This window comes from Ips typographus, linkage group LG9, assembly GCF_016097725.1.
Source record: "Ips typographus isolate SLU linkage group LG9, UJ_Ityp_2.0, whole genome shotgun sequence".
Classification (NCBI taxonomy): Eukaryota; Metazoa; Arthropoda; class Insecta; order Coleoptera; family Curculionidae; genus Ips; species Ips typographus.
Window position 1 is genome coordinate 7,211,891 of NC_138430.1, and position 15,130 is coordinate 7,227,020.

The following is a 15,130-nucleotide window of genomic DNA, read 5'->3' on the forward strand; positions in this document are numbered from 1 at the left end:
GATTTGTTAACAAAATGTATGTCCAACATTCCGAGGCATTCCATGGCTTTTATTGGCAAAGTTATTCCCATCACATTGGCTGGTTGCCCTTCAAACCTCGTTCAAAGCCAATTTTCGGAAACTTTCGATACTTTTTCCGGTCGTTTGTTCGACTTTTACATTTGTATTCTCGTGTAATTCGACGGACACGATGGGCATAACAACATAACCAGGCATCAGAGATAAAACTTTACGTCATAATATATTACGTTAGGCTATGGATATGCTTTGTTTAGCTCTGCTGAAAACAACGATGAAAAGTTTCGAAAGTAAAAATCTTTTGATCTTGATGTGGTTCTACGTTATAACAAACCGACAACGGTTTATTATCTTTTAATTTAACGGACGTTATGATTTATAAATGATTAATTGCCAGAAAGGTGATATCAGCCTACCAATTTGGCTCCGGTTCAAATTGTATAATTTTTTTCCTCTCCTTAATTATTTTTCTAGAAAGTTGATAATTTTTCAAGGCGTTTTGTTTTGTATGTAATAACACTCTTGGCTAATAAAATTACGGGGTAATTATAGTTGAGAAAAATGGAAAAATGTTGTTATTGTGTAAAGTGTTCGGAACAATATGGGTTTGATGACAACTCCACGATTTTTTTTGCAACTGTGGGGGATATGGCCAGTGAACACTTTGTTGCCCCCAAAAATTTACGTAATGTATCGCTTTTGCATAATTGGATGGTATTCTTTCTTCAATATTTTCCAGTTTATTGCCAGTATCAGGTAATAACACCAGTTTTATAAACCTTCCTATTCATTTATTTTATTTAGATTGATCCTAAACAACGAGTCATTTGAAAGGATAAGCAGATGTATATCAGTCATGGTCACCCTCGTGTTAATGCTAGTAAACTCCTTAATCTATCAAAAAAATTATATTCCCCAACTCTGCTCTACAGTCATGGAAATTGAGCAACACCTGGCTAGATCTAATGACGCAAAAATCACTCAAACATACCACACTACTGTAGCTAAAAACAAATATCTCAACCTGTACATTGTTGGATCATCACTATTCACTTTAGTAGCTTTTATTGGTTTATCTCTACTGGATGTGATCAAAGCTGGGCCAGCTTTTTGGGACTTTGACAATGTAACTTTTATGCACGAACTTTATGTGCCTTTCAATAGAGGAAATCATCAAGCCTTGATTATCACAACAAACATATTCACTGCTTGTGAAAGTGTGGTGGTGAACGGAGTAATTCAAACTACTTTCTACGCTTTGGTGATGTACGGGGCTTTGAGGTTTAAAATCCTCCAATTCAATTTGAAGAAAATTGAGCAGACTGAAGGGGACCGAAAGTGGAGGATGCGAGAACTGATCCAAGATCACCAGTATTGTATCAGGTGGTTGCTACAGAGTGCTTTTGACAAGTTTTATCAAAAATGTTTACACAGATTTGTTGGAGAACTAAACCAGGCTACTAAGAATGTTTTGTTGATGAGTTTTGTGCTAAACTCTCTTAAAGTTGCGTCAGTTTTATTTCCTTTAATGGCGGTAAGTACTGATATATTGAACAGTTATTGTATTAATTTCATACCACTAATTAATCACCCTTAATTGCCTATTTATTGAAGCATTTTACAGGATATTATGAACACAATGTATTTTAGATTAGAGAGTTCACCGATTTGGCTTTTCCCTTGATTTACTCTTCAATGTTAGTGTCTGAAGTAGTGTTTCAAGGATGGATGTGCAACGAAATTACTGAACAGGTATTAATAAATTAATGGCAATAACGTTTAATTCAATTTTTATTACAGAGTTTACAAGTAGCGCAAACAATTTACGACACGTTTTGGTACAAGGAGAGCAAACAATACAACGTTCTGCTCCAGCTAATGTTAATGAGGGCCCAAAGACCGGTCACAATGCGGATTGGCCCTTTCGGTGCGATGACAACGAGCACAATTTTAACGGTAATTGAATTCAGTAATTTTTGGTTTCAATTTAAATTTTGCCCTTTCCAGACCATGAGAGCGGCCTATTCGTATGCCACACTAATGATGAACTCGTCCTAAATTAATTGAAACTTGCTGATTCGTAAACGGTTACATTGTGCACACACACACGATATATTGTAGTTTAGTAAATAATTGATTTATGCTGCATACTAAAAACAGTTAAAAGAGCAGAGTAATAACCATACAGACTAAAAAGATTCCTTATCTTCTTGGTCTGTTCCTTTAAGCCTTTGAGTAATTTTAGTGGTAGAAACAGGCCATTGGCTTCTAACACCCTCACATAGAGCTGTGTTTTTATAGTCCTCTCAAGACTTTATTCAATTTTCATGTAACGTCCCATAATTCTTGAAAGTCTACTCGAGAATAATAATTCTTCTTCTTTTTCCACTTGGATATATGTCACTGACATATAAATTAGAGATTTCTCTGAAATTGGGTTAGAAGGAAAATGCTGAACTTTAGAAATTTCCACTAACAATTGTCTGATGAGAATAATAATTTAGATCGAAAATACTGCTGAAAGTTACAATTTGCCGGAAAACAATTAAACTCATTTCCAAGTTTGGCCACGTCAAGGAGTTATAGGTACCCTTTATTAATCCCTTGACTAATTTAAAAGTCCCTTCACCCCAATCCTTAACAAAAAAGGTAATGAAAAGCGTCTGCCATTTCAGATACTTTAATTGCACCATATAAATCTCTAACACTTTTCAACTCGAGTGATTTTGCACTTCCTGCATTTTAACATAAATCTGAATAATCTAAGAATGTTTGAACTCGTATTGTATAGAAGTAAGGAAACGGAAAGTAGGACGGAAACTGCTGCTATACATCTCCGAATATTATGCTTGCGCAATAATTTTATGAAGTAGAAAATATCGTTCTACGAAAAAGCACGGTCAGATGCTCAATAACTGTGTTGCGGAATAAGTAGATGGATTTTACTGCTTGTTTCTAGCAATTTTCTAACAAAAATGATACTACTGTGAATTTTGGTCGAATGAAAGCATACAAAACACGTGACACTCAACGAACGAAACGTTAATATAGTCACATGACAATTGTCATGTGACACATGTGTAAATCAATAAGAATCAATCAACACAAGTTAGAAGAATGCAGTTTGTTGCCCTTATGTGGACTCAAATTTATTCGTGAAATTTTACCTTTAAATTATCCTTTAAAAGTGATTCCTGGCAGTTTTGCGGTAAAAATCATGGAAAACCTCACCAAAATTAGACGGCAAACGTACAAACACAAATCACTATCACAACCACTAGTTTAGTCCGTAGTAACACTAAATTGACTAGTTCAACTTGATAAAAGCTAATTTGTGACCCGTTTTTATTAATAAAATCGTGAAAACATCCCGGAAATTCGAATGACACCGGCACACTGTCAAACGACGCCATTTGAATTTTCCCACACGTCAAATTACTGGAAAGTCATTGAGCAACCTACAACGCGATGGATTTGCTATGCAATAGTGTAAAATTAAGGTATTGTATTATTTGTAATTATTTTTTTATTTTGTTTCAGTCCGAATAACAACAATAATTAATTACACATTTTAAGTGTGGGAGGCGATTGATTTGTGATGAATGATTAAAGTAAGGAAATTCAGAGGTCCGCCCTTTCCACGAAACTAATGGTTTTGTTAAGTGTATGATAATTTAGTCCTACCCACGTCAATCAGTGACCTGGCCAATAACATTACAGAATCATCTGCCCTGACTCTTCTTGAAATTTTCGAAATTGTTTTAATTTACCCCCCACTATTAGAGAGTGAGTCTAATCTACTGCTTTAACTATTTAGGCACCCCATTTTAGGACCGGATAGGCTTTAGTACACATTTTGATTATTCCTCAAAGATATGAATTAATCAGAAACCCACATTGGGATTGATATGATCCGTTCCAGCATCGCGACGGTTTATTCACTATCTACGAAACTCTATGGCGCAGTTTCGTTTCGGCCCGTATCCAGGAAGCAGGGTGTCTGTTATCCTGGACGCAACAAGTTTCAAAACGCGGCAATTTTCCCGCTTTTCATAACTTTTCCGAAAGTTTTTAGTCTAGTTTACCAGCTGGTGTTCGGTTTAATTAAGAGTTCAATACAGGTGAGTATTGATTAATTTCCCTATAATTCAGTTGTGTCTCACAAGTTAAACAATTCAAATCAGTTGATAAAGACAGTTTGTCTGTAAATGACCTTATGGAGGTCATAACGTCAAGTTACTAAAATACTTTGTAGATCACACAACACAAACTTTTCTCATCAATGATTAATGTTTCTGATTAAAACTAAATTCAGGAAAGCTTTTGAAATATTCTAAACAACGTGTTGTATAAGCTGGCTGCAACCTGTGTTTGTTTTACTGTATTTGCGGATTGATTTACTGCACCAAAGCTTGTTATCCCAATTTAAAGCATTACCAGTGCTTCTCCTCTCTATATTAAGATTGTTTGACTTTTCTCGCGTTTTTTTTTAATGACTGATAAACAGTTTAGCATCTCTAGGAAATTTTAATATTGCCAGGACGAGAAAAACTTTCAAATTGTAAACACTTTTAGATGTGTTTACGTTGAAAGGTTAATTTTATTTTTTAGTAAGATTGATTATGTAAAGTTTATCCAAGTAAATAATAGAAGAAGTGTGATGTTTAGCCAGTCAAGTGAAACGTTTCATTTGATTGAAAGCCAAAGTGTGAAATTTACTTTGAAGCCAAATCAAATGCAGTGTGGCTGAAAGGAATACTGTTAAAAGGATTTAAGTGCATTTGATGGAGTATAAAGGAAATACTTATTGGGATTCGTTCAGTGGAAATGCAATTTTAAGCCTTTTAAAGCGACTTTGTCGAAGGGTAAAACCCGTCTTTTGTCTGTCCGATGAAAACATATTCTGCTTTATTCAGAAATACCTACGGTTTTAATCCTGTATTTGACAGTTATTCCAGTTAGCCAACAGTAATTAGAATGGTTTGAGCACGGTCGTTGACATAGTAGATCCAGTGTATTATGCTTGTCTAAACATTGATTAGTTTCCAGGAAGGATGTGTCCGTTACAAATTGCAATTGATTGATGCTTGAACTAGTTGATTAACATTTTCCAACTAACGTTTTCCATCAATGCGGGGAAAAGAATTAAAGCGTGAAAATTTCAACGTCAAAGAAAGCTGCAACATTATATTGTATTCCCATTCGCAAATCGTTTTTTTTCCTCATTAATCATTACTCTTGTATCATTCGGTCCTCGAAGGAAAAAAATTCTTCTTGTTATTTTCCTTAAAAAGAAAATTGAAAAAGTTGTACTTTATTAATCATAGTCTTGAGCGTTTAAATCCCTGTAACTTTTCAACTTTGAAACTGTGTAGGATTATAAACATTTTAACCACAAAAAACATCTCCATGTTAAATAGTAGGCCATGAAGACACAAAATTTGACATTTGATTACAAGTTCGATAGAATCCGCCGCCCGAGGGAGCCACTTTATTTTTTCTAAAAAAATCGCGTGACCTCATGATTACAAAATTATACGCAGGCCACGTGATTTTTGGATCATATATCGTGTTTAGATCTGAAAGAAAACGACTAATTACTAGTTGTCATTGTTGTCACTATGACATCTATTTTGAATTTAAAATTTGAATATTGTTCACTAAAGTACCTAAAAGGTATAGTAAAGTTAAAGTTGCATATTTGTGTTGTTCGTGAGTTTTGTGAGTGATATGAGAGTGTCAGATTATGAACCAAGAGCACCTTCTAGCAGGTTTAAGTTTCCTAATTCCGCAAGAAACCCCGACTTATTTAAAGCTTATGAAAACCTTTTTGGAAATGATTTAGTTTTTAAACTCAAATCATGAAAATATCAATCAAGTGCGTATTGTTGAATTACTTTTTTGTTGATAAATAACTTATTACCTGGATATACAGTAAAAATCACAAATAGCATGTTGTGGAGTTATCTATAGTATTATTGTATTTGCATTGATGGTAAAAGCAGGTTCACCATTATAGTCCGACTTACTAATTATTCACTATAGTACACACCTTTTTATCAAAACCTGATATTAACAAATAGAAAAACAATAAAACATTTCACAACTATTGTAGAGTTTATGTTTGTTTAATGTGAAAGCACACCAAATATAACCGGCTTAGCAAACATCTAGTGTGCCATGCAAAACGCCCTCTCGCGGAAAAATTATCGTAATAGCTAGGTCCAATCTGTCAAAATGTGACTTCAAACAGTCCCATTGACATGCAAATCTAGAAGTATAATGTTTTCTATGATTTTAACCAACATTAACCAACTTAATAAGCGATTAATACACTCGTTGGTTAAATAAGTATTAATTGTTCAAGAGTCCGCGAAAATTTCTTTGCTAACATTACATCAGTCAGTTACAGCTGTGTACTACTGTCACTGTCATTCCAAAAGTTTCACTTTCCAATGTTGCCAATTGTAAAATAAAATTTAACAGATAAATCTACAGGAACCTTCATTTACTACCTTATTCATTACTGTCAAACATTCAACTAGATTAACTAAATAATTTGAGTATTCAGAGTGGAGGCATAAAGGTGCAAACTGAGATTGCCCCTAGTTTTAGAATCCAAACTAAATTGGGATCTAAGCTTAATTAAATATTCCAACGCCTGTTTGTTCCTAAAGTTACTTTAGGGCTGTTATATTTAAGCGGTTGTGCTGTTCTAACTGCTTAATTTTTGGTTGATTTCCCTTTATGTTATAAAATAATAAATGACTAATCTAATTTAAAAGAATGTTTCTGAGCAGCTTAATTAAAATTGAATTATAATCTTCTAAGTCTGGACAGAGACGAGAAAAGATTTTCCTCAAAAAATTTTAAATTAAACCTTTTACGTTCTCATTCTGAAATTGTGTCTCTAGCTGGATTTTTGTGATTACGTTTTTTTCGTTTCTAATTGCCGTCTGCGAACGATAAAACTACCTTTTTCTGAAATCTCCTTTGTCGAAACAACTTTGAACGATTCAAACTCGAGTTAATCTGCCAGGAAATTTTTCCCAGTCTTCCATTATCGTCTCGTTAATTTCACGGAACTTTTGTGTGTATTGTATTTCAGGATTATAATTGCAATTACTTTGAAGCCATTAAAGTTGTGTAATTCAACATGCCACGCCACGCTTGTAATTGTTCACTTTTGACAACTGCATTAAAACGTCACTTTCATATCCACGTTAAAAACAAAATTTAGTTTCATTTTAACTAGTAATTTGATAGTAATTTACTAAAGAAGGCTTTGAGTAATAAATAACTCTAGAATCCTACAAAAGCCAAGTAAATAATGCACTAATGGATGTCTAACCGATAAATCGTCCAAAAGACTGCTCGAGTTTCCCTTATTCACCCACATAATGGAAAAGGGCTAACGACCATCCGTTTATATAATATGGAATATTACTGAAAACTCAAAATTACAACTGGAGGAACTATTTCAATCTGAACCTCTTGAATAACTTCTCCACTTTGCAAAAAGTGGTTACTGCATAGAACTTTGAAGCCATAACTGTACACAACTTTCAGCTGATTACTCGAGCGGATCAGACTTGACAAATGGGAAGTTTTCCTATATAATGGAACTTTTTACGCTTTATAAGTTTCCGTTAAAAAGTTATATGAATTACGGCAGAGAAACTTTCAATTTTGTTTACAATATTTCATTGCTCGTCTGACAGAGAAGAAAGTTTGTATACTACACTACAAAAAACAAAAGGGGATGACGTCAATGACCAAAAGCGTTTCCTATACGTACTAGAACGTTAAATTCATAAAAAAAAGCAATAATTCCTAGTTCATTATTTATGTATTTGCCGTAACAGCAGAGCTTAAATTTTAATTTCGCGAAAAACCGGTTTGTTCAGCTGAATTGAAATTTGAAAGAGTTTCAGTCGGAAAAGCGGACGTTTCCGTTTCGTTTGACGCTTTAAACAATTTAAACGAAGTCAAGTCGACTACAATTACTAGTTTGCACTTTAATTAGTACAATAATTTTATTTTTTACTATTTTTCTCTTTTCAAGAAATGCAATTCGCCAAATCTGAAGTGATTGTTCCACGTCAAAAGATGGCGTCGACAGAGTTGACAGATCACGTGCGAAATGTCACTATTCGATCAAAACAAGCAAATATCGGCACGTGACTGTGTATACTTATAATAATTATTTTTCAAGCGGTCTAAAATATGCTTATTATTGACCTGTAAAAAGATTACATTATGTTACTAGTACAATAATAAATTTTCATAGTTGTACTAGTAAAATAAATAATGTCAATATTGTCATTTTTGACGCATGATTTGCGTGACATTGACATTTTGAGTTTATTGAAGTCTGGCGAAGGAAATGTGGTCACTCAGTCAATCTTCTCCATAGTCAACCTGAGTTATCCAATGTTGTCAAACCGATGAATAAAGCCAAAGTTTAAATCGTATACACAGTAAAACTAACAGAAAAGCAACATTCCAGATAATGGAGGCAGATGTAATTTAAACCCAATGCCCTTGGCTTTGACTTTTGTCGTTTATGACCCTCGTATTTTCCTTAGTTTAGAACACACCAAGAGGGAGCTGAGAGAAGACATTTCAATGGAATCGTTCACACACAAACTGACTGGAACTTCTCCGTTCCTGCCCGTCTAATATCGCGTAAAAGTAAACTTACGAAGCCTGCTCATCCTCTTAAAACATAAAAGAGAGCTCAAATAAAGCAATTTCAAGGGAATGAGAGCGTTCACCTCGACATCGTGTTGCCCGTCACATCAAAATCCGTAAATAAGACTGGGGTAATCTCCCTTGGAGCAAAAACGTATATAAATTTATATTAGAGAACCACCCCCTTGCCTCACCAACTAGGTTTTCCGCTTCAGTTTTGGAAAATCTAAATTAATCTATACCAACATTATCCAAATTAATGGTGAATCTAAATCAAATAGTTTCAATTAATTTACGCCGTTTTAATGGCAAACAAAGTTAGTATTTCGTTTTCATTATCTCTTTAGCATTAGAGCGTTATGACATTAATGGAATTAAACCAGGGCGAAACGCGATATTTACCTAATACTGACAGAATGAAAAAGCTCATTTTCTGCGTTCGAATATGAATGAACCATTCGGAGACTGCACATAGCAAAATGGAATTAATGGAAAAATCAGTGGAAATCAGTGTTAAGTCGCTTTAATTGCAACTATTTTATGATAAATTACAAATTCATAATGGATGCTAAATGTTACACACATTTGCTGTTAATTATAGCACTCAGTTTTCATAAATTTTATAAAACTTGAAAAACATCATAAATTTTGTGCGCTATTTTTACCAAAAACTGGAAAGAAAACTATCTTAATATGTTTTTCACGAAAGTGATAAAACAAATTTGCTTTAAAAGTTTTCTGAGAGGTTTGTTGGCAAAGTTATCCCTCGAAGGAGAGGAAAACCTTTTAATAGTATTAACACTGAAAGGCAAAGCATGTCTTTCAATTCAGACTTTTTATTTGTTTTTCCCAAAGACAAGGGATGGAATATTGTCACTTTTAGGCAAAAAACTGTCTTTCCTGAATTTAGGGACGCCAAAACAGAGTTGAAGATGTCAGCTTGTACAATACTGCATTGATGATAACTCAATCGGGTAACTTTCCCAATTTGCCCTAATAATTGCCCTGAGGTTTCAAAAAACTTTTCCACCTCAATTCAGTTTGATGGAACTTTTATTGAATATTCTTGTCGCGGTCTGCTCCATAACTTTGTCAGTACGTCAACTCAATCTAAAGTTGGAAAACAACAAAGTTCAATATAGAGGTTCATTTTCACATTCAAAGTTTGCGGATTGCATAGCAAAAATGTATTTTTATTTTTGTATTAAATCAGCGTGAATCAAACCAAATTGGAAGACGTCATAACTGCAAAAAATTACAATGTTGTCAAATTACACAACTGTCAAATGACGTCACTCTTGATCCTAACCAACAAACAGTGGTTTACTTACCATCAGAGGCAGACTATAGCATCTATCACTTTTAAAGTTGTTCTCCATTTTAATATCAAAATATACATACACTGCTCTGTCATCTGTCACTGTCAGCAAGTGGTCGCCCTTGGGAAAAGGGACAAATACTTAAAATTCCTTTTAAGGGCAAGATTGTTTTCTAAGCATCTTGCCACACTTTATTCTCATATAAGAAACTGACACTAGGGGCAATATATTACGAGGAAGTTTCAAAAATAAATAACGAGACCCTACAAGACTACATGTTTCGCCTTTTAATGGTAATGCCACAGTAAAGGATTTTTCCCATTTTCTCTCTGTGGGGAAATACGATTCTTGGACGTTTTCGTTTCCTATATTTAAGTTGAATAACGTAATTTCCAACCTGAGATACTTTGAAATCTAATTATTTATGAATGGTTTAATAAGTGTTTAGGTCGTTAACGAATGCATCTGCATTAGAAAGCTTTTAAAATTAGTTTACCAAGTTTGCTTTAGCTTGGAAACCCTTAGTCAAAATTAGTTTTCTCGTGGTTAATTCAGCGTTAATTCAACTGGATTATAAAGTTTTGCTGTCAGATTGTACAAGGTGTTGCCAGTGAAACAAATTACGTAAAATTATAAATTTCTTCTAGAAGCCTCAATCATGTACCAGGATTACTTTACGCTAATTTACATTTAAATTTAAAAAATCTAATCTCGTTCCCTGGAATCTCTTTCGCCAATTATGCTGAACTGATATCTGGTATTTCCCTAGGGTGTAATACATGTCCTGACCCCGATGTTTAATATTTTATAGAGAAATCTCTCTTTACGCCAGGGATTTAGAGGAAAACAGCTCATCCAGGTCTTAATATCTCATTTCGCGCTTATCCCCCTCGGATGAGCAGAGATGCGGGTTTGTTTAATAAAGTGCTGTTCTCTGTTAATTTTGGTCGATCAAAATGGGATAAACAGTTAAAACACAATTTAATTGTTGTTTACTGTTATTGGACAGCAAATACCCATCAAGGAGGACAACAAATTAAAATTCATCAAGTTAAGCTCATATAAAGTTAACACGAGAAGAAAAGAAAATTGGCTGTGACTCTTTGATCCCCTTTAACTTAGGAATACGCCTTGTTCGCTTTTGTTTACAAGTCGGGAATGAAATTCTATACACGTTAAATAGGATGAGGCCAACTAGACATGGATTACAAAAGACGAAGGATTGACTGGAGGATTTTCTTTAGTTTAATGTCAAGGAAGTTTATCAAATCACTGCACCAAACGATTTCTTCGCATTCTAATTACCTATAGCTACACTTTACACTAAAGGGGCCCTAGTCTAATCGTATTAAAACCCCAATTTCATAGTCAAACTTTAAATTGAAAGCAGCTTTAGTTTGCCTCTTTCACGTACGTTTCAATTAAACTTTGAAGACCTGCTCAAGTGAATTTAAGTGTAATATAATAGAACTTGGTAGTTGCTAATTAAGGTTTGTACAACTTGGTGAATGAAATATTGGTACAATCAACGGAATGGAAATGTCGAATGATTCAATAAACATATTTCGAACATTAATCATTTATATTGTATAACGTTTGGAAGCCCTAAAACGTCAATATAAATCTCGTAAAGCAATAAATTTGGCAGAAAAATAAAAAAATCCACTAGAGATGTTATATATTTAGAAGTATTATTTTATTATTAAAGGAAAATACAATATTTGAATGAATCTGAATGATGGGCAGATTTTGATCTCGTTTTCGCTCTTAATGTTCAGCTTCATTATTGTAAAGTTAAATTTTCTCCAGTTTTCTAGGTTAAACATAAACTATTCCGAAGGGTAATTTATCATGCTTCAGCTAGATAGACAATTAAAACAAAATGTTCCTGGTATAGTATACATTGTTTGTGTATATTGATGCATTTTTCGTTTGTATAAACGGGGAAACGATCTATAAAATCGCATTATTCTTTGTCGATCGGTACGAAAGTTTCCATTTGTTCAATCCAATTTAAATTTCGTTCACATACGTGCACAAACGTTCGTGTCCCCTCGAGGTGTTTGTGTAAAAAACAAAAAAATTCTCGAAGCAATAAAATAAGCGAGTAATAGGAAGAAGACCCTAATAGTCCCAAGATGTCTCTGACCCTTCAACGGGATGGAACAATATAAAGGCGTAATCCTATTTACGAGATAGGATGACAGATCAAACTCGACTGAATAGAAACTTTCAGTCAAAAGTTATTACGTATAGGGGAATGCAGTAAAATAAAGCTTGGATATGGGGAAATGACCAGATTTAAGAAAGTTAAGAGTTAGAGCGTGCCAGAAAGTCTGAAACTGGATGAATTGCGGTTTAAACTTTTTATTAGTAAAACTTTTATAGCGCAATTTTTCAGAAAATATGTCATACCATTAAAAATGGGAGTATCTCTAAGTGGTTAATCAAAAATTAACAAAAAGTGATGTACATAATTTAGTAAACATTAGTATTTTTTGAGCACCATTTCCAGGTAAAATAACACCAGTTCTGTTTACTGAAAGTAATATTTACACCGCATTCGAAGTCGTTTACGCGCACCGGCCCTTTTAGACCTTTTGTCACGTTTGAAAATTAATTTTCCCGGATAATATCGTGCTCGGCAATTATCTTTCAGCCTTCTCGCAAAACCAACCAAATTTAATTACAGTGAAAACTCGCTGAGCCGAATTTACATACCTGTTTTATATGTATATACGAGGCTAAAATGTGACAACGGAATTAATTAGTCCGAGACGGACCGAAGGGTTTAATACCATCCTGTAGGGGAGAAATTCTAAATTAACTATAAAACCAAAACGTAATTGAGAAGAAACGTTTCTTGCTTCTGTAGCATACAAATATAAAAAGAACAAGACCTTAAATCTGGTCATCTTGGTGGCTAACTGGCCTAGTCTTTCCAACTTTAGACCACTAAAACCAGATCAAAGCAAACTTCCTTATTACTTTAGCAATTCAATTCCTTTTCCTTATGCTGAAAGTTAATTATATTTATGATAACAACGGTAGATAGTTGGCAAAGTTCCTAGAGTTTTAAGGATAAGTGGCGCCGGGGGTTTCCTACTGTTAGCTTAATTTGAAAGAACGTTGATTTGCTAAGGAAAGTTTGAAGTTCCTTTGAGGTTAATTGCTGTGTAGTGTTCCAAGTTCGAAACCCTGAAATATTATAGTAAGTTATTAGTTTGAAATATCACCACATAAATTACTGCAATTTCGTTACTGCATTTCCACAACCCAGTTTCACCAGCAAATACGAAACCATATATAAAAGCAATAGCAAAACCTGAAATTTATTGCATTTCTCTTAACAGTAACTGGTATAGTCTGGTCATGAAAGGAACGAACAATACAATTTCAAACCGTTGTTTATGTAGTTGAGTACGTTTTACCACACTTTAATACTTTTTTATATCTAATTCTGTTGGAATCTAGGATTTTCCACTTTGATTTAGCTTTATTGCATTCCTCCATAACAACTCTTCGGAATCGGATTTCCATAGACGGCAAATTGTTGGATTGATCTATCATTCCATTCTCGTAAATAAAATTGTTTTTATTTGTTTTTGTCCTGAAGGAAGTCGAGGATGCTAATTTCTACAATGTTTTACATATTATACTGAACATTAAAAAAATTACCTCTTCCTGCCAAAAATCTTGAAAAAAACCTGAATTTCAAAGCTTGAGAGGATTGAGAACTTGGTTCTTGTGACCAATTGAAATAATTATTTTTACTAAAAAATAGTTAGTAAATCCTAAAAAGTATTAAAATCAAGTGCAATAAAAAAAAAGAAATAAAACCATCCAGAGAGGGGGATTTATCAAAAAAAATACACATTTAGCTGTAAATGACAGAATACGGGGTAGACATTCCCATCTTGAAAATAGCTTTTTGTGCGTTTTCTGGCTTCGCAATTTTATTGAGTCCTTTGGAAATTTGTTACCGTACAAATTAGGGAACGGGGAGACGGCAGTGAAATGTTTTATTGAGTCGGAATGTTCCCGTCTCCAAGAAGGAATTTTTGATCAATGCCAAGGAAATGAAATTGCTCAGTGAAGAACGGGTTGAAAATCTACTTTTTTTTAGTGGATTTGGAACAACAAAAGGAATGCCGAGGGCCGTCAAGACGGATTTCCAATCAGTTTCGTAAATTGGGTGCAGTAAAGTATTGACGAGAACGAATACCCCCTTTGTGCGCGAACTTAGTTTGACGTATTTATAGAGGCAATTTTCCGAAAAACTTTAACATGTTTGGTACACATTTATGTTTCCCAAAAACAAATAAAACGTTTTCCATTTAGTCCGGCCGGAATCTACTTTAAACTCCTCTATTTACAGATGAAATTCCCCGACTAAACGAAATTTTAGTTCGAGTGGAAATTCATTACATTCCAAGATCATATCTGAGTTAATTGAAAAGTGTAATTCACAGTTAATGGAAAAGCAATTCATTAAGGACTAACTGTTTTCGATGCTAATAATATTTGCTTTCTTTATAGAGAATCCTGTGAGAGTTGGCTCAGTCAATAGGATATGACATACTTATTTTTGTCTCTTTGAAACTTGATGACCAAATAAAACTGTAACATCATAAAGTACACACTTTTTGCTTTTATAATAATCAACTTTGAAGATAAAATCCCCTTGGGTTACCAAATAACTTACTTTACCGTAAAAAGCGTACAAGTTCCAGTTTCTGAACTCTTAAATATCTTTTGAAAAATTTTCTACTTGCTCTCGCCCATTTTTGTGAGAGACCCATTTATCATCGGGCCATCTATTTATTCCCCTGTCATACTCCAGGGAGCACCTAACCATTATTCCTCGTTTATTATGAAATCATATTCCGGCATGATGTTTCCGCTAAAAATTTGTAATGGAGATTGCCAGGCTGATTTGAATGTTAAATAAAAAAATGCAAAAGCCGGTTAAATTGCCAATACCCTTGCTCTATTTAAAAGCGTCGTTGATCAATTATTATCGGGTTATTAAGCTGAAATTGCTCGTTTTATGGTGCTTTTACAAATTTAAATTGTTTATATTTTCAATTCAGTGTAGT

The 15,130-nt window shown here is 34.0% G+C and overlaps 1 protein-coding gene across 2 annotated transcripts; it reads left to right on the forward strand.

Annotated features, from left to right (window-relative positions):
• The first annotated feature begins 19 nt into the window (after window positions 1-19).
• Window positions 20-2,198, forward strand: LOC145734239 (odorant receptor 65a-like). 2 transcript variants are annotated; one of them, XM_081987499.1, is made up of 6 exons: window positions 20-774; window positions 823-1,401; window positions 1,453-1,552; window positions 1,669-1,770; window positions 1,819-1,974; window positions 2,026-2,198. In XM_081987499.1, exons 1-6 carry the CDS (start codon window positions 620-622, stop codon window positions 2,074-2,076), a joined length of 1,143 nt encoding a protein of 380 aa, XP_081843625.1. In that variant the 5' UTR covers window positions 20-619; the 3' UTR covers window positions 2,077-2,198. The 2 variants fall into 2 exon arrangements, with proteins under 2 accessions (XP_081843625.1, XP_081843624.1); XM_081987498.1 differs by having other exon boundaries at window positions 1,819-2,198.
• The last annotated feature ends 12,932 nt before the right edge of the window (window positions 2,199-15,130 follow it).